Consider the following 20,813-nt stretch of genomic DNA (forward strand, 5'->3'; position numbering starts at 1 on the left):
ATATTAGAACTTCATACTGGATATTAATGATTTTAGAAGTTCATACTGGATATTAATGTTATTAGAACTTCATACTGGATATTAATGATTTTAGAAGTTCATACTGGATATTAATATTAGCTTCTGAAAACTTTTACTGTAGAAGTCTCTCTCTCTCTCTCTCTGTCTCTCTCTCTCTGTGGGAGGAGCAGTCCTCCTCCTCCTCCTCCTCCTCCTCTCTCACTCTCGCCCTCTCTCACTCTCTCTCCTCCTCCTCGTGTATAAGTCTCTCTCTCTCCTCCTCTCTCTCACTCTCTCGCGGGTCTCCAGTAGGGAGAGATGAGCTGGTCTGGACTTGCTGAAGATGCTGGATGGACACGGAGCCCTGGGATGGATACCGGTCACTATCTTAGTGCTTCTGTGCACCCTGCCCACACACACCTCGGCTTACTTCGGGTACGTGCTCGCGACTCTCTCACTCTCCTCGCGCAGGTGATAGATCACTCTTTCGAAGTGCGTGACTGAGCGCGTGCTGACACGAAGGTGCTTCAGGAGCGGCAGGTTGCTCCAGGTTGCTCCTCGCGCTCGGCGGTGGCGTGTGCGTGCAGGTCAGTGCTGGTGTTTGTGAGGAGCTCTGGAGGAACTTCTAGAGAGAAGTCCGGGAGGTGGAGGAGAGCAGCGCTGACCTTCTCCACCAACCAGACCTCAGAGTGTTGAGCCTAGTGTCAGAGGGAGCACACTCTCCAGCTGGAGACCCGTGCTCCTCCACCTCCACCTCCAGCTGGAGCTGATGTTCTTCTCCATCTGTTCAAGAAGCCTCTCTGCGCTCGCCTCCGCTGGAGCTGTGTGTGTGTGTGTGTGTGTGTGTAGGTCTGTTTCTCTGCGGTTTCTGCTCGACACACGAGTGTAATCTAGGCAGCACATTCCAGGTTTCTGGAGGAACAGCCCTCCTGTTACTGTTTTAGAGCGTCTTTAGGGGAATTCCACCAAGTTGTAGAAAAATCTGCTTAATCAGTCCCTCAGAAACACCTCAGAACATCGGGCTTTGGTGGACCCGGTTCTTCTCAGAGACGTTTACCCAGTCGTTTACAGGGCTGGTGATAGGATCCAGACCTGACCACAGATACAGCCCGCTCTCCAAACCCACCAGTGAGGCTCCACGTGTCTTCTGTATCATGTAGGTGTTCTACAGAAGGCTGATGATGGGAACGCAGTGGCAGATCTGATTCTTTGGGGACTATGCTTTGTCGCATGACGCCCTAAACGTATCCCTCCACCACCACTCTGACGATATGAGAGCTTGCAGAGCACCCCCTCAGACCACAAGTCCTCTCGGAACAGCGTCTTCGTATCCGGCTGCCGGCTGTCTGTGACTCGGCGGTAATCCCAGCATGTTTGGAGCTCTAGAGGTTCTCCATTGTGGCCTGCTGTTGCCTCAGGTGGCTGGACGACTTCCTTCGCAGGTGTTTGGCCTCCGTCAGCTCTGGCTGCAGCCTGCCGAGGGAACAAAAGGTGTGCACCACGGCTCAAAATATTGTGTCATGTCGCGCCGCTGGCCAATACGCAGGGGGGAGGGCGGTGGAGATGTTATCTGATGTTATCTGCTGGAGGTATTCTCTGAGATGCAAGGTTTCTTGGGGCCAGTCGAGGCCACTCTGAAGGAGTGGTTCCCTAAGGGCCGGTTTGAAACATTATGAAGCTGTAGAAGTGGTTTGTTGGGCCAGGGATCGGGGCTGGGCTTCTCTTTTTCCTTTCCTCCTCCGATTCGCTTCTGGATCGCATTACCTTGGGTGGGATAGACGCCCTGCGTGAGGAATTACAGCCGCTGGTCTTTGATGTGCCTGAGTGCTGTGGAGGGCTGGACGTGGTGGGATTGCGATGGCCTCCGCAGGGTCTCTGGAAGAGGTGTCAAGAGCACTGGGTGGCACGTGCTCCTCCAGACCTTCGCCTCGCCTTCGCTGTAGTCACGAGTGGCCATTGTTTCTGAACGCTCGTGGGTCGCCAGCTTCACTGGTGGGTCGGCCTGCACTTCCTCGTGGTCGGGTCAGGAAAACAAGGCGTAGGAAGCGCGTTAGCGACGTAAGGAGCCCTCGCTTTATGCGCCGTCGCTCTTATCTCCTGTAACGAGCTCCGGCGACGGCGGCTCAGGCGGCGGTGGCGTTCGCCTGGTTTTGGCCGGCCTGGCAGGAGGAAGAAAGGCCTCTCTCTGAGTTTGATTGAGCTGTTGTTGAGTGAATGTTATCTCGAGTGGCTCGGGCTCAATCAGGTACCGGAGGTGTGTGTGAAGTGGACTTGGCAGAGCGGCCTGGGGTTGAGTCAGAGTCAATGCCCAGAGTGCATAACTCCGGACTCGCGCACCCAATGAAATGCTAATTAACGCTGAGTGTGCACTGAAAGGAAGTCTAGTGTTTTATGGGTTGGATTGGGATAAGGCCCTCATGCTTGTAAAAATAAGCGCTGGGGTGCTGCCTGTTTACATCAGAACATCAGAGAAACGTCACCGGATGCCCGTTCTGATCAAAATGTTCTAATGAAGTGTAGCCCAGTCCAGCCCAGAGCTGTTCAGAAGCAGACCCTAGTCTGAAGCTCTACTAAAAGCTCCTCACAGAAAGTTCTTCACCTAATGGTGATGAAGACGCTGCCTGATGCCTGAGACACGGTTCTACCAGAGTTCTGAGAAGAGTTCGGCTCTAGAACCTGCTTTTAAAATCAGATCATTAAAATGGTGGAGGGATACATGCTGCAGGGTGTAGTGCGGCTACAGAAAGTAGTCCCTAAAGAAAACTGCATTAGTTCAGATTCTCTATTCACTATTTTACCTTCATCATCATCATCATCATCATCCATATAAAACTCAGAAGACTCGTGTAGCTGCACTGTAAAGAAATCAGAGCTGTTTCACTCCAGACGCTCACAGATGTTTTCTTCAGCACTTTTCTCCTCGTCCAGTGAAGTGCGCGGTTCGGAGATACGTGGTTTTCTTACGACAGCGTCAATAAGTGCAACATAAACACGGCCTGCTCTCGGCCGCCGGCCGCACTTCCGAGGGCGTTGTGGGAACGGCGGCCAAATCAAGCTGCTCAGATCGTCATTCCCTGCCACAGGAATGAGAGAGCTCGGTTTTCCCCGGCCGTGTGCGCCCCGGCCCGGAGCAGCAGGTGCCTCTGTAGGCTGGGGCAGGACTGGGTGGGACGGAGACTGGGTGAAGGGGAAAATGAGCGATGTCATTACCAAAACATTCCTGGACTGAGAGAGAGAGAGAGAGGGGGGGGGTGAGAGAGAGAGAGGTAGAGAGAGACAGGAGCTGTAGGCTAGACGCTGCTGCTGGTCATCTGCTGGTCACTAAACTGAGCTTCAGATGTTCTGTAAATGAGGTTCTCTGGTTCTCCCCTGACCTTCAGTTTCCTCTGGCGTCAGTTTAGGGGAAGAAACTGAGCGGATTACGCTGCTCACTTAAGAACGGGTTCTCCGAGTTCTCCAGTAAAGGCAGGAAGAGTCAGGACGAGTCGAGGAACTGTTCGAATGGTTAAATGGTTCTTCTCCATAATGGAACCCATCATGTTGGGGGTTCTCTATGTTTTAAATAGCACTGAAAATGGTTCTACAGGGATACTTACAGAACCCTATTTGCTAAGAGTGCATGTCCGGTGTGTCAGTTCAGAAGGGTTCCAAAAAGGGTTCTAAAAGGTTCTTTGCTTGAACAGACAGAAACGGGGCGTCCGGTAGAGGTTCTTCAAACTGTAAAAAGGTTCTTCACTCACAGATTTATTCAGAACGAAGGCTTCGCCCTGGCGTTAATAACGCTAATAATGCTAATAATGATTAGAGAAGTTCCTCCACAGCTCCTCCACTGCTCCACAGCTCCTCAATGCTGGGGGGCTTTATACCCCTCTAGCCCACGCCTGGCATTATTAGGTAGCATGGAGCCAATAGGGTCATGATGTTGATCTGCTCCAGAGAGTCCTATTCTATTGGCAGTACTTCTTCTCTACAGGGACTAGACAAGCTGTGTGTGCATTCATTAGAGGGGGGTGTCCACAAACTTTTGGACACATGGTGTAGGAGGTTGTGTTGTGACTCTGAGGCATGAGAGTGTTTTGAAAGCTGTGTGGTGTTTAAGCTCAGTTTACTGTGTGTGTGTGTGTGTGTGTGTGTGTGTGTGTGTGAGTGAGTGTGTGTGTGTGTGTGTGTGTGTGTGTAATGTTTACAGCCACCTGAGTCATAATTGCCTGCAGAACCGCTAACGCTCACGCTAACGCTAATCAATCACTCCCACTCTGTGACTGCGGAGCCGTCAGTGTGTCCTCAGGCGTTAGCGCTGGGAGCTGCTCCTGCAGCAGACGAGTGATATACTGCCGCTCCGCTGGAATTTACCACTGTGTGTGTGAGTGAGTGTGTGTGTGAGTGTGTGTGTGTGTGTGAGTGTGTGTGAGTGTGTGTGTGAGAGTGTGAGTGTGTGTGAGTGTGTGTGTGTGTGTGAGTGTGTGTGAGTGTGTGTGTGTGTGAGTGTGTGAGTGTGTGAGTGTGTGTGTGAGTGTGTGTGAGTGTGTGAGTGTGTGTGTGAGTGTGTGAGTGTGTGTGAGTGTGTGTGAGTGTGTGAGTGTGTGTGTGAGTGTGTGTGTGTGTCCTATTGAAGAAGGCTTTAGCTCTGTCTGAGACTTCCCTCAGGATGGTCCCAGATTCCAGCACAAACCGCCGTAACCCCCCCGTATCCCCCCCCCCCACACACACACACACACTCACACACTACACTACCGTTCACACTCCAGAAGGACTACAGTGATGTTTATTCTGCTATCTAGAACTTAGAATGATTAGGCTAACATATTTCCTCTATACTCTACCTCTCACACTATCTAGAACCTCCAGAAAGACTACACTGATGTTTATTCTGCTCACACTTACCGCCTATCTAGAACCTTTAGAAGGACTGGACTGTCATTTTACTGCTCTCATTACCACTCATACTCACAGCCTATCTAGAACCACCCGGATTCAAGTGACAATTTTCTTGCTCATGCTACCGCTTACATTCACAGAATGGCCTAGAACCTCCAGAAGGACTAGAGTGAAACGTATTCTGCTCACGCTATCACTCACAGACTGTCTAGAACATCTAGGAGGACAAAAGTAACCTTTTCCCGCTCACACTACTGCTTACACTCTCCAGTTTATCTGGAACCTCCAGTAGGACTATAAAAGTAATGTAGCAGGAGCTTCGTTATTAGTCTGGACTGTGGAGCACCTCCAGATAATGTAACGGTTCTAGGAAGAACCCTTAAGCTGCTGGACATCTTCTACATCACGTGAGGATCCTTTAGACCAGTGGTTCTAAAAGGGGTTCTCGACCCCATTTACAACACCAAGACACACCAGGAAAATATGGAGTGTCTGAGCCTCGATCTGAGAACCACTACCTAAAGAAAGCAAACATGGTTCTCCTGTAAGTAGTAAAATATGTACAAGCTAAATGAACCAGTGCAAGGTCAGGAGAACATTCTAGAACCTCCCAGCAGCCACATTCCACTATGTTGTAGCACATGTGGATCAGTGAGGTCCAGATGTTACAGGAGACCTGCTTCCCTCAGACACCTGCAGATAAAGCCTTGCAGTGCCCGTGGCGTCCACTAGGGGGAGTATCCCTGCCTGCCAGTGTCAGCGGCTCCTCACTCAGCACCTTCTGCTGCTCGCTGTAACCCAAGCACAGTGGGAACCAGCAGCCCCGGCAGATACCCGGCCCGAACCGCGGGCGAGCGAGCAGCTAGGAGAGCAGTGAGGAGAGACAGGAGAGAGGGTCGCTCTGTCCAGAGTCGGCCGTGGTCACTCAGCTTCCTGCAGGCGGGGAGGGGGTTCTTGATGGTGGCGGTTTGGGCTGCAGCTCTATATGGACAAAAGTATTGGGACACCAACACAGTACCACGCACAGGAGCTTCCATACTATAGGCATCCATTACTGTTAAGCTACATTAGCCTCATAGCTTCAGCGCTAATTGGTGGGGTACAAACGTTTATTACTAGTTATCTACATTAGCCTTGTAGCCCCAGTGCTAAATAGCTGGACATGGGCTTTCAGTGATTGTCAGCTATATTAGCCTTATACCTCCAGTGCTAATTGGTGGGGCATAACTTTCCATTGTTTGCCAGCTGCATTGGCCTGATAGCTTCAATGCTAATTGGTGGGGCATGGGTTTTCATTACTTGTTGGTTACATTAGCTTCATAGCTTCAGCGCTATGAATTGATGGCGTGCAAACATCCATTACCAGTGATCTACATTAGCCTTGTAGCTATAATGCTAATTGGTGGGAAGTAAGCTTCCATTACTAGTTATCTACATTTGAACTTTGTAGCTCCAGTGCTAACTGGTGGGAAATATGCTCTCATTGATGGTTAGCTGCATTAGCCTTGTAGCCGCAGTGCTAAATAGCTGGTCAAGAGCTTTTAGTGCTGGTTAGCTACATTAGCCTCATAGCTCCAATGCTAATTGGTGGGGCATAGCCAGCTGCAATAGCCGCGACTGGTGTTAGTGGGGAAGTGTAGGTGTCACCCAGGCATGCCCCCCCTCCCCTCCCCTCCCCCCGGTTCTCTGGCTTGTTAGAGCCCACAGTGCTCCTGCCGGGGTGAGCGAGCGAGAGAGCGAGCGAGAGAGAGAGAGAGCGAGAGAGAGAGCGAGAGCGAGTGAGAGAGAGACAGAGAGAGAGCGAGCGAGAGAGAGAGAGAGAGAGAGCGAGAGCGAGAGAGAGAGAGAGAGAGCGAGAGAGAGAGAGAGAGAGAGAGCGAGAGAGAGAGCGAGCGAGAGAGAGAGCGAGCGAGCGAGAGCGAGAGAGAGAGCGAGAGAGAGAGCGAGAGCGAGCGAGAGAGAGACAGAGAGAGAGCGAGCGAGAGAGAGAGAGAGAGAGAGCGAGAGCGAGAGAGAGAGAGAGAGAGAGAGAGAGAGAGAGAGCGAGAGAGAGAGCGAGAGAGAGAGAGAGAGAGAGAGCGAGAGAGAGAGAGAGAGCCTGCAGTGTGATTATATGGTATTACTGCTGTGGAGAATGTCTTTAAAATGTGTTGGCACGCCCGGGTCCGCCGGGTTCTGGAGCGGCTGCTGCAGTGTTGTTGCCCTGACCGCAGTTTGGAGAGAGGCTGGGTTCTTGTTGTGTTTTTTTAAGAGAGGGTGGGTCCCGCTCTTGCCCGTCAGCGTGTGATGCGTGGGCGGGTGGCGCCCGGAGGCGAGCGGGCACTAGCATCGCAGGAGGAGGGAACGGCCGGTAAAAACAGGAAAGCCAGTGTGGAATTCAGGTTTTGTGTGCTGCAGTGGGCAGGGATTGATGAGTATGACGGTAATTAGTGGTGTTGCCATGTTGTGTGTTTTCCATTTACCACACCGCAGGCCAATTTCCTCCCGGGCCCGGCCAGAGGAGGAGGGGGAGCCGAGTGACCAGAGACTGGAGCCAAGATTAGATGACTGGGAAACCATAAGAGTGCAGAAACGGTGTGGTTTCCAGAGCCTTCGCTATACTGAGACAGTCCTCTGCTCAACGTTACATTATAACTCTCTCAGATTACAAAGCCATGCTCAACATGCGTTAAATGGTCAAAAGTATTGGGACACCTGCTCATTCACTGAAAAAGAGCTGATCCTGTAACTGTCTATACTGTCCAGAGAAGAAGACATCCCATCCAAAAGTACTGGATGGAGCTCCTCCACCATCATTCCAGAGAACACAGCTCCTCCACTGCTCCACAGCTCCTCAATGCTGGGGGGCTTTATACCCCTCTAGCCCACGCCTGGCATTATTAGGCAGCATGGAGCCAATAGGGTCATGATGTAGATCTGCTCCAGATGGTCCTATTCTATTGGCAGTACTTCTTCTCTACAGGGACTAGACAAGCTGTGTGTGCATTTGCACATCTGTGTCAGCAATGGGTGCAACTTAAAGTAGCTGAATGCATTTATTAGAAGGAGTGTCCACAAACTTTTGGACACACAGTTCGCAGTATTATCCAGCTTATGTTCTTCCTCTTCTTCTTGTGGGGTTTTCCCCGTCTAACCGCGTCCCACAGTGTTCGAGATGTCGGCATCGCTCAAACTCCGGGTTGTTGGGTCTGATTGTGGGATTTGGGCTTGTCATGATCACCACACGGGGTACCACAGCAGCCACTTGGCAACACCAGAACAACCCCCTGAGGCACAACGGCGGCCGCTTGGAATACCATGGCAACAACTGACTAGCAACCAACGACATGACATTAGCAAACACTATAGCTCCCACCAAGGCACTTAGCCACAGCACAGCATTCACCTGGCACCTAGCAACCACCTAGCAACCACCTAGCAACCACCTAGCACACTGACCTTGCCAGTGTCAGTAACACTGATGCAGGACCTTACAGGAGAACATGGTGGAACTGGGCTCTACCATGAGCGTCCGTCCCCTCGGCCGCACTCCGGGGACACCTGGTGTGAGCTGTGAGGGCCGGGCCAGCGCTCACCTCAGATAAACCAATGAAGCACAGCGAGCGGAACCTGCTGTACAATCCCTCACACACAAGACCTGACTCACTGAAGAGGATTAAGACCAGTCTGGGCTGCAGGAATGTCTCTGCCTGTCCCACCCGCTGAGAGAAATACCCCCTAATCTCTCAGCAGCTACTGTAAATAACCCCCGCAGGCTGCCCACGCTGCGCCCGCGGCTCCTCACATTAGTACTGTACTACTGCGTGTGTGTGTGTGTGTGTGTGTGTGGTGCTATAGGCTATTGTTAACCACGACACAACGTAGCACTCAGTACAACACTCACTGACTGCACATTCTTCCATTTTTACAATAATAACAAAGAACCGAAAAGAACGTCTGTGTTCTAGACTCTGCGTGGTACTCCGGCGTTAAAGCGGCAGTTCCAGCGAAAAGAAGAAGAAAACAGTGGAAACTGAACTGAAAGGTTCTTTGACTCGGGGAACCCTATTAGAACGTTTAAAGAACCGTCTACCTCACCTTTCTATCACAGGGAAGAACACTGTCTCATGTTTCTTTGTAAAACCTTCGTCTGAAGAACCCTTTTTTGGGGTTCTATAGCTATTACAAATTCCTAAAAAAGGGTTCTTCGAGGGTTCTTTAGTAAAGCTGTACCACATTGACCATATAGAACCTTTATACACATAAAGGGTTCCTCACATTTCTTTTGTGGATGGTTCTAGAAAGGGATCACTGTGGTGATGAGAAAAGAAACCGATTTCAGTACCAGACAGTAGAACCCTGTCTAGAACCCCTCCAATCTATCAGACTTGCCTGTGTGGTTTGTCTGACACAGTGTGACTCAGTGTTATCTAGCACCCGTGCTAATTGGTGGGGTATAAGCCTCCAGTGCTCGTTGGCTACATTAGCCGCAGAAGGCGGTTTGAGTGGCTACAGTGGGAAAGTGCTGAGTCGTGGTCTGTACCCGTCGCTGCAGTGCATGCTGGGAGCCTGTACTGGCGCTTGGTGCCATGGTGTGTGATGAGGAGTCATGCGGGTGTCGCACGGCCCCACAGTGCCAGTCACCCAATAAACCTCTTACCCACAATCCTCTGCTGCAGGACTTCACCGCCTCGCACCGCCGCCTCCGACACACACACTCACACTCACACACACACACACACACACACACACACACACTCACACACACACACACACACACACTTTACTCTACATGTTCCAAGGCAGACTCTTAACCCCTTAAACCACAGCCTTATTACTCAGTTATTAACCTTCAGACCTGCTACATAATTACTCACTGATTAACCCTGTAACACACGCCTTCATATGAGATGATGTATTGATCGGACAGGTGATTAGACGTGTGGGATTTCTGAAGTTGATGTGTGATGATGTATTGATCGGACAGGTGATTAGACGTGTGGGATTTCTGAAGTTGATGTGTGATGTATTGATCGGACAGGTGATTAGACGTGTGGGATTTCTGAAGTTGATGTGTGATGTATTGATCGGACAGGTGATTAGACGTGTGGGATTTCTGAAGTTGATGTGTGATGTATTGATCGGACAGGTGATTAGATGTGTGGGATTTCTGAAGTTGATGTGTGATGTATTGATCAGACAGGTGATTAGATGTGCGGGATTTCTGAAGTTGATGTATGATGTATTGATCAGACAGGTGATTAGATGTGTGGGATTTCTGAAGTTGATGTGTGATGTATTAATCGGACAGGTGATTAGACGTGTGGGATTTCTGAAGTTGATATGTGATGTATTGATCGGACAGGTGATTAGACATGTGGGATTTCTGAAGTTGATGTGTGATGTATTGATCGGACAGGTGATTAGACGTGTGGGATTTCTGAAGTTGATGTGTGATGTATTGATCGGACAGGTGATTAGACGTGTGGGATTTCTGAAGTTGATGTGTGATGATGTATTGATCGGACAGGTGATTAGACGTGTGGGATTTCTGAAGTTGATGTATGATGTATTGATCGGACAGGTGATTAGACGTGTGGGATTTCTGAAGTTGATGTGTGATGTATTGATCGGACAGGTGATTAGATGTGTGGGATTTCTGAAGTTGATGTGTGATGTATTGATCGGACAGGTGATTAGATGTGTGGGATTTCTGAAGTTGATGTATGATGTATTGATCGGACAGGTGATTAGACGTGTGGGATTTCTGAAGTTGATGTGTGATGTATTGATCGGACAGGTGATTAGACGTGTGGGATTTCTGAAGTTGATGTGTGATGTATTGATCGGACAGGTGATTAGATGTGTGGGATTTCTGAAGTTGATGTGTGATGATGTATTGATCGGACAGGTGATTAGACGTGTGGGATTTCTGAAGTTGATGTGTGATGTATTAATCGGACAGGTGATTAGACGTGTGGGATTTCTGAAATTGATGTGTGATGTATTGATCGGGCAGGTGATTAGATGTGTGGGATTTCTGAAGTTGATGTGATGTATCGATCAGACAGGTGATTAGACATGTGGGATTTCTGAAGTTGATGTGTGATGTATTGATCAGACAGGTGATTAGATGTGCGGGATTTCTGAAGTTGATGTGTGATGTATTGATCGGACAGGTGATTAGATGTGTGGGATTTCTGAAGTTGATGTGTGATGTATTGATCAGACAGGTGATTAGATGTGCGGGATTTCTGAAGTTGATGTGTGATGTATTGATCGGACAGGTGATTAGATGTGTGGGATTTCTGAAGTTGATGTGTGATGTATTGATCGGACAGGTGATTAGATGTGTGGGATTTCTGAAGTTGATGTGTGATGATGTATTGATCGGACAGGTGATTAGACGTGTGGGATTTCTGAAGTTGATGTGTGATGTATTGATCGGACAGGTGATTAGATGTGCAGGATTTCTGAAGTTGATGTATGATGTATTGATCGGACAGGTGATTAGACGTGTGGGATTTCTGAAGTTGATGTGTGATGTATTGATCGGACAGGTGATTAGATGTGTGGGATTTCTGAAGTTGATGTGTGATGTATTGATCAGACAGGTGATTAGATGTGTGGGATTTCTGAAGTTGATGTGTGATGTATTGATCGGACAGGTGATTAGATGTGTGGGATTTCTGAAGTTGATGTGTGATGATGTATTGATTGGACAGGTGATTAGATGTGTGGGATTTCTGAAGTTGATGTGTGATGATGTATTGATCGGACAGGTGATTAGATGTGCGGGATTTCTGAAGTTGATGTATGATGTATTGATCGGACAGGTGATTAGACGTGTGGGATTTCTGAAGTTGATGTGTGATGTATTGATCGGACAGGTGATTAGACATGTGGGATTTCTAAAGTTGATGTATGATGTATTGATCGGACAGGTGATTAGATGTGTGGGATTTCTGAAGTTGATGTGTGATGATGTATTGATCGGACAGGTGATTAGATGTGCGGGATTTCTGAAGTTGATGTGTGATGTATTGATCGGACAGGTGATTAGATGTGTGGGATTCCTGAAGTTGATGTGTGATGTATTGATCGGACAGGTGATTAGATGTGTGGGATTTCTGAAGTTGATGCGTGATGTATTGATCAGACAGGTGATTAGATGTGTGGGATTTCTGAAGTTGATGTGTGATGTATTGATCGGACAGGTGATTAGATGTGTGGGATTTCTGAAGTTGATGTGTGATGTATTGATCAGACAGGTGATTAGACGTGTGGGATTTCTAAAGTTGATGTATGATGTATTGATCAGACAGGTGATTAGACGTGTGGGATTTCTGAAGTTGATGTGTGATGTATTGATCAGACAGGTGATTAGACGTGTGGGATTTCTGAAGTTGATGTGTAATGTATTGATCGGACAGGTGATTAGACATGTGGGATTTCTGAAGTTGATGTGTGATGTATTGATCAGACAGGTGATTAGACGTGTGGGATTTCTGAAGTTGATGTGTGATGTATTGATCAGACAGGTGATTAGATGTGTGGGATTTCTGAAGTTGATGTGTGATGTATTGATCGGACAGGTGATTAGATGTGTGGGATTTCTGAAGTTGATGTGTGATGTATTGATCAGACAGGTGATTAGACATGTGGGATTTCTAAAGTTGATGTATGATGTATTGATCAGACAGGTGATTAGACGTGTGGGATTTCTGAAGTTGATGTGTGATGTATTGATCGGACAGGTGATTAGACATGTGGGATTTCTGAAGTTGATGTGAGATGTATTGATCGGACAGGTGATTAGATGTGTGGGATTTCTGAAGTTGATGTGTGATGTATTGATCGGACAGGTGATTAGACATGTGGGATTTCTGAAGTTGATGTGAGATGTATTGATCAGACAGGTGATTAGACGTGTGGGATTTCTGAAGTTGATGTGTGATATATTGATCGGACAGGTGATTAGATGTGGTGATTAGAATTCCCTGTTGCTGTGCTGCAGTATCACAGTGTATCACTAAGCTCAGCACTGCTGTGTTTTCTGGACTGTGCAGCTCTAGTGGACTGGTGTGTCTCAGTCTGCAGAGACTCAGAGGTCAAAGGTCACTCATGACCTCACTCTAGGTCACTTCCTGTGTGTGTCACTCACCCCAAGCTGTCATGTGACCTCTCCTTTCTGAATAGTGTGTGTGTGTGTGTGTGTGTGTGTGTGTGTGTGTGGTGCAGACGGTCCGTCATGCTCTCGCTATTTCACACGCCTTTATTCCCGTACATGATTAACTGCTGAAATCACACACTGTGCTAATGACACAGCAGCACACACACACACACACACACACACACAGCTCTCACACTAGATATGTGTAGTGTGACACACACACACGTTTTCCATGACTCTGTTAGAAACTGGAAGCAAACCCGTCTCACTGTGAAGGAGTGATTCAGGTCATTACAATAAAACCACCAATCAAAATACCAGGAGTACCACTGCTGGAGTACTGCACTGTAGGCTGGAGTACTGCAGAGTACTGTAGGCTGGAGTACTGTAGGCTGGAGTACTGTAAGCTGCAGTGCACTGTTGGCTGGACTACTGTAGGATGGAGTACTGCGCTGTACTGTAGACTGGAGTACTGTAATGTACTGTAGGCTGGAGTACTGTAATGTAGACTGGAGTACTGTAATGTACTGTAGGCTGGAGTACTGTAATGTAGGCTGGAGTACTGCACTGTACTGTAGGCTGGAGTACTGCACTGTACTGTAGACTGGAGTACTGCACTGTAGTGTAGACTGGAGTACTGTACTGTAGACTGGAATACTGTTGGCTGGAGTACTGCACTGTACTGTAGACTGGAATATTGTTGGCTGGAGTACTGCACTGTACTGTAGACTGGAGTACTGCACTGTACTGTAGACTGGAGTACTGTAATGTACTGTAGGCTGGACTACTGTAGGATGGAGTACTGCACTGTAGACAGGAGTACTGTAGGCTGGAGTACTGTAGGCTGGAGTACTGCACTGTACTGTAGACTGGAATACTGTTGGCTGGAGTACTGCACTGTACTGTAGACTGGAATATTGTTGGCTGGAGTACTGCACTGTACTGTAGACTGGAGTACTGTACTGTAGACTGGAGTACTGCACTGTAGTGTAGACTGGAGTACTGTACTGTAGACTGGAGTACTGCACTGTACTGTAGACTGGAGTACTGCACTGTACTGTAGACTGGGGTACTGTTGGCTGGAGTACTGCACTGTACTGTAGACTGGAATATTGTTGGCTGGAGTACTGCACTGTACTGTAGACTGGAGTACTGTACTGTACTGTAGACTTGGATACTGTTGGCTGGAGTACTGCACTGTACTGTAGACTGGAATATTGTTGGCTGGAGTACTGCACTGTACTGTAGACTGGAGTACTGTACTGTATTGTAGACTTGGATACTGTAGGCTGGAGTACTGCACTGTAGTGTAGACTGGAGTACTGCACTGTATTGTAGACTTGGATACTGTTGGCTGGAGTACTGCACTGTAGTGTAGACTGGAGTACTGCACTGTATTGTAGACTGGAATACTGTTGGCTGGAGTACTGCACTGTACTGTAGACTGGAATACTGTTGGCTGGAGTACTGTACTGTATTGTAGACTTGGATACTGTTGGCTGGAGTACTGCACTGTACTGTAGACTGGAGTACTGCACTGTATTGTAGACTTGGATACTGTTGGCTGGAGTACTGCACTGTAGTGTAGACTGGAGTACTGCACTGTATTGTAGACTGGAATACTGTTGGCTGGAGTACTGCACTGTACTGTAGACTGGAATACTGTTGGCTGGAGTACTGTACTGTATTGTAGACTTGGATACTGTTGGCTGGAGTACTGCACTGTACTGTAGACTGGAGTACTGCACTGTATTGTAGACTTGGATACTGTTGGCTGGAGTACTGCACTGTACTGTACACTGGAGTAGGTCAGGTGGGAGTGTTTCAGGTAAAGGTCAGGTGAAATCCTGTCCTGCAGGTTAAACCCCAGTGTAAACTGGACGGGGCAGGAGCACATGGCCGCTGTATTCGAGCAGAAACTTGGTAAAACAAACCCTCTGCCGCACTCACATTCCTGCAGAACCCAGCGGAGTCCAGATGGGGCCAAAACACAGCGGCCTGGAGGAGGGGGCGGGGCTTCTGAGACTGATCCGAGAGAGAGCAGTTCAAAACACAGGGTGTACGAGAGAGAGAGAGAGAGAGAGAGAGAGAGAGAGAGAGAGAGAGGGAGAGAGAGAGACAGAGAGAAAGAGAGAGGGAGAGAGAGAGAGAGAGAGAGAGAGAGACAGAGAGAGAGAGAGCGAGAGAGAGAGGGAGAGAGAGAGAAAGAGAGAGAGAGACATGGGGTAAAGAGAGAGTAGGAAAGGAAGGCCCGTGGAGAGAGAGAGCGGGCGAGAGGATGTAATGGTCGTAATAGTGGGTAATGATGGAGGGTCATTAGCCTGACACTGAACAGGCTCTCTGGACCCTCAACTTTTACCCTTCCAGTGTTTTCTTTACAGCAGCGTTCACACACTTACCGGAGTTTAGCTTAATTTCGGGGCCTGGGTAAGGTCCTTGAAACGTCAGGTGGGTTTAGGAGCGTTGTTCTGGATGTAGAACACTGCAGGCAACTGCATATTTACTCTGATCATTGCATGACGTACACATCTGGACAGAAGTATTGGGACACCTGTTGATTCACTGTATCTTCTGAAATCAGTGGTATTAAAGAGCTGATCCTGCTTCTGTTGGAGTAACTGTCTCTACTGTCCAGAGAAGAAGACTCTCTACTGGATTCTGGAGGAGGAGCATTGCTGTGAGGATTTGATTGCATTCATGACAAAATTGTTAGTGAGGTCAGGATGTTGGATGATGATCTCCACCCCACCTCATCATCCCCAACTCCCCACCTCATCCAAAAGTACTGGATGGAGCTCCTCCACCATCACTCCAGAGAACACAGTTCCTCCACTGCTCCACAGCTCCTCAATGCTGGGGGGCTTTATACCCCTCTAGCCCACGCCTGGCATTATTAGGCAGCATGGAGCCAATAGGGTCATGATGTTGATCTGATCCAGAACTAGACAAGCTGTTTGTGCATTTGCACATTTGTGTCAGCAATGGAAGCTGAATGCATTCATTAGAAGGGGTGTCCACAAACATTTGGACATGTAGTGTAGGTTTCTGCAGTGTGTGAACGCAGGTCAGTTTCTTCAGCTTAGGAATCCGAGGCTTGCGATCCAAACCCAAAACAGAAACCCGAGGCTGCGTTTGTGGCCCTTTTTGTTTGGGCTGCATGAGCAGCTCCACTTCTCCCAACATCTGCCTTTGTTTTGGGTTTGGGAGCACATGGCTGGGGGGTTCTGTCTGAGAGTGGGCTTTGTTTGGGGTCAGCAGCTGGAGAGAATGACTGGCATGTGTTTTGGGGGTTTAGGGGTAATTGGCCTGTTGAAGGTCCTGGAGTTACCCACCTAGAGACCACACAGCCAGCAGACCAGGACCTAGAACTGGAGGTATTTGAAGGACCTGACTAGAGGCTCCAGTCGGGTTCAGACAGAACTGTGTTGGTACAGTCGGGTTCAGACAGAACTGTGTTGGTACAGTCGGGTTCAGACAGAACTGTGTTGGTACAGTCGGGTTCAGGCAGAACTGTGTTGGGTACAGTCGGGTTCAGACAGAACTGTGTTGGTACAGTCGGGTTCAGGCAGAACTGTGTTGGGTACAGTCGGGTTCAGACAGAACTGTGTTTTGGGTACAGTCGGGTTCAGACAGAACTGTGTTGGTACAGTCGGGTTCAGACAGAACTGTGTTTTGGGTACAGTCGGGTTCAGACAGAACTGTGTTGGGTACAGTCGGGTTCAGACAGAACTGTGTTTTGGGTACAGTCGGGTTCAGACAGAACTGTGTTGGTACAGTCGGGTTCAGACAGAACTGTGTTGGTACAGTCGGGTTCAGACAGGCATGTGTTGGGTACAGTCGGGTTCAGACAGAACTGTGTTTTGGGTACAGTCGGGTTCAGACAGAACTGTGTTGGTACAGTCGGGTTCAGACAGAACTGTGTTGGTACAGTCGGGTTCAGACAGAACTGTGTTTTGGGTACAGTCGGGTTCAGACAGAACTGTGTTGGTACAGTCGGGTTCAGACAGAACTGTGTTGGTACAGTCGGGTTCAGACAGAACTGTGTTGGGTACAGTCGGGTTCAGACAGAACTGTGTTTTGGGTACAGTCGGGTTCAGACAGAACTGTGTTGGTACAGTCGGGTTCAGACAGAACTGTGTTGGTACAGTCGGGTTCAGACAGGCATGTGTTGGGTACAGTCGGGTTCAGACAGAACTGTGTTTTGGGTACAGTCGGGTTCAGACAGAACTGTGTTGGGTACAGTCGGGTTCAGACAGAACTGTGATGGTACAGTCGGGTTCAGACAGAAGTGTGTTGGTACAGTCGGGTTCAGACAGAACTGTGTTGGTACAGTCGGGTTCAGACAGAAGTGTGTTGGTACAGTCGGGTTCAGACAGAACTGTGTTTTGGGTACAGTCGGGTTCAGGCAGAACTGTGTTGGGTACAGTCGGGTTCAGACAGAACTGTGTTGGGTACAGTCGGGTTCAGACAGAACTGTGTTGGGTACAGTCGGGTTCGGACAGAACTGTGTTGGTACAGTCGGGTTCGTACAGAACTGTGTTGGGTACAGTCGGGTTCAGGCAGAACTGTGTTGGGTACAGTCGGGTTCAGACAGAACTGTGTTGGGTACAGTCGGGTTCAGACAGAACTGTGTTGGGAACAGTCGGGTTCAGACAGAACTGTGTTTTGGGTACAGTCGGGTTCAGACAGAACTGTGTTGGGTACAGTCGGGTTCAGACAGAACTGTGTTGGTACAGTCGGGTTCAGACAGAACTGTGTTGGTACAGTCGGGTTCAGGCAGAACTGTGTTTTGGGTACAGTCAGGTTCAGACAGAACTGTGTTGGTACAGTCGGGTTCAGACAGAACTGTGTTTTGGGTACAGTCGGGTTCAGACAGAACTGTGTTGGGTACAGTCGGGTTCAGACAGAACTGTGTTGGTACAGTCGGGTTCAGACAGAACTGTGTTGGTACAGTCGGGTTCAGGCAGAACTGTGTTTTGGGTACAGTCAGGTTCAGACAGAACTGTGTTGGTACAGTCGGGTTCAGGCAGAACTGTGTTTTGGGTACAGTCGGGTTCAGACAGAACTGTGTTGGTACAGTCGGGTTCAGACAGAACTGTGTTTTGGGTACAGTCGGGTTCAGACAGAACTGTGTTGGTACAGTCGGGTTCAGACAGAACTGTGTTGGTACAGTCGGGTTCAGACAGAACTGTGTTGGGTACAGTCGGGTTCAGACAGAACTGTGTTGGTACAGTAGGGTTCAGACAGAACTGTGTTGGGTACAGTCGGGTTCAGACAGAACTGTGTTGGTACAGTCGGGTTCAGACAGAACTGTGTTGGTACAGTCGGGTTCAGGCAGAACTGTGTTTTGGGTACAGTCGGGTTCAGGCAGAACTGTGTTGGTACAGTCGGGTTCAGACAGAACTGTGTTTTGGGTACAGTCGGGTTCAGACAGAACTGTGTTGGGTACAGTAGGATTCAGACAGAACTGTGTTGGTACAGTCGGGTTCAGACAGAACTGTGTTGGTACAGTCGGGTTCAGGCAGAACTGTGTTTTGGGTACAGTCGGGTTCAGGCAGAACTGTGTTTTGGGTACAGTCGGGTTCAGACAGAACTGTGTTGGTACAGTCGGGTTCAGACAGAACTGTGTTTTGGGTACAGTCGGGTTCAGGCAGAACTGTGTTTTGGGTACAGTCGGGTTCAGACAGAACTGTGTTGGTACAGTCGGGTTCAGACAGAACTGTGTTTTGGGTACAGTCGGGTTCAGACAGAACTGTGTTGGTACAGTCGGGTTCAGACAGAACTGTGTTTTGGGTACAGTCGGGTTCAGACAGAACTGTGTTTTGGATACAGTCGGGTTCAGACAGAACTGTGTTTTGGGTACAGTCGGGTTCAGACAGAACTGTGTTGGGTACAGTCGGGTTCAGACAGAACTGTGTTGGTACAGTCGGGTTCAGACAGAACTGTGTTTTGGGTACAGTCGGGTTCAGACAGAACTGTGTTGGGTACAGTCGGGTTCAGACAGAACTGTGTTGGTACAGTCGGGTTCAGACAGAACTGTGTTGGTACAGTCGGGTTCAGGCAGAACTGTGTTTTGGGTACAGTCAGGTTCAGACAGAACTGTGTTGGTACAGTCGGGTTCAGGCAGAACTGTGTTTTGGGTACAGTCGGGTTCAGACAGAACTGTGTTGGTACAGTCGGGTTCAGACAGAACTGTGTTTTGGGTACAGTCGGGTTCAGACAGAACTGTGTTTTGGGTACAGTCGGGTTCAGACAGAACTGTGTTGGTACAGTCGGGTTCAGACAGAACTGTGTTGGTATAGTCGGGTTCAGACAGAACTGTGTTGGGTACAGTCGGGTTCAGACAGAACTGTGTTGGTACAGTAGGGTTCAGACAGAACTGTGTTGGGTACAGTCGGGTTCAGACAGAACTGTGTTGGGTACAGTCGGGTTCAGACAGAACTGTGTTGGTACAGTCGGGTTCAGACAGAACTGTGTTGGTACAGTCGGGTTCAGGCAGAACTGTGTTTTGGGTACAGTCGGGTTCAGGCAGAACTGTGTTGGTACAGTCGGGTTCAGACAGAACTGTGTTTTGGGTACAGTAGGATTCAGACAGAACTGTGTTGGTACAGTCGGGTTCAGACAGAACTGTGTTGGTACAGTCGGGTTCAGGCAGAACTGTGTTTTGGGTACAGTCGGGTTCAGACAGAACTGTGTTGGTACAGTCGGGTTCAGACAGAACTGTGTTTTGGGTACAGTCGGGTTCAGACAGAACTGTGTTGGGTACAGTCGGGTTCAGACAGAACTGTGTTGGTACAGTCGGGTTCAGACAGAACTGTGTTTTGGGTACAGTCGGGTTCAGACAGAACTGTGTTGGTACAGTCGGGTTCGGACAGAACTGTGTTGGTACAGTCGGGTTCAGACAGAACTGTGTTGGTACAGTCGGGTTCAGGCAGAACTGTGTTTTGGGTACAGTCGGGTTCAGACAGAACTGTGTTGGTACAGTCGGGTTCAGACAGAACTGTGTTTTGGGTACAGTCGGGTTCAGACAGAACTGTGTTGGGTACAGTCGGGTTCAGACAGAACTGTGTTGGTACAGTCGGGTTCAGACAGAACTGTGTTTTGGGTACAGTCGGGTTCAGACAGAACTGTGTTGGTACAGTCGGGTTCGGACAGAACTGTGTTGGTACAGTCGGGTTCAGACAGAACTGTGTTGGTACAGTCGGGTTCAGGCAGAACTGTGTTTTGGGTACAGTCGGGTTCAGACAGAACTGTGTTGGTACAGTCGGGTTCAGACAGAACTGTGTTTTGGGTACAGTCGGGTTCAGACAGAACTGTGTTGGGTACAGTCGGGTTCAGACAGAACTGTGTTTTGGGTACAGTCGGGTTCAGACAGAACTGTGTTTTGGGTACAGTCGGGTTCAGACAGAACTGTGTTGGGTACAGTCGGGTTCAGACAGAACTGTGTTGGTACAGTCGGGTTCAGACAGAACTGTGTTGGGTACAGTCGGTTCAGACAGAACTGTGTTGGTACAGTCGGGTTCAGACAGAACTGTGTTGGGTACAGTCGGGTTCAGACAGAACTGTGTTGGGTACAGTCGGGTTCGTACAGAAGTGTGTTGGTACAGTCGGGTTCGGACAGAACTGTGTTGGGTACAGTCGGGTTCAGGCAGAACTGTGTTGGTACAGTCGGGTTCAGACAGAACTGTGTTTTGGGTACAGTCGGGTTCAGGCAGAACTGTGTTGGGTACAGTCGGGTTCAGACAGAACTGTGTTGGGTACAGTCGGGTTCAGACAGAACTGT

The 20,813-nt window shown here is 49.0% G+C and overlaps 1 protein-coding gene across 1 annotated transcript in view; it reads left to right on the top strand.

Annotated features, from left to right (window-relative positions):
* The first annotated feature begins 324 nt into the window (after positions 1–324).
* Positions 325–20,813, top strand: part of wnt9a (wingless-type MMTV integration site family, member 9A) — a 40,684-nt gene continuing 20,195 nt past the window's right edge. Inside the window, exon 1 of the mRNA XM_072687081.1 lies at positions 325–435. Coding sequence (XP_072543182.1) covers positions 344–435 — 92 coding nt within the window. The 5' untranslated portion in view covers positions 325–343. The remainder of the gene's footprint in view (positions 436–20,813) is intronic.

Source organism: Salminus brasiliensis, chromosome 9, assembly GCF_030463535.1.
Source record: "Salminus brasiliensis chromosome 9, fSalBra1.hap2, whole genome shotgun sequence".
NCBI lineage: Eukaryota > Metazoa > Chordata > Actinopteri > Characiformes > Bryconidae > Salminus > Salminus brasiliensis.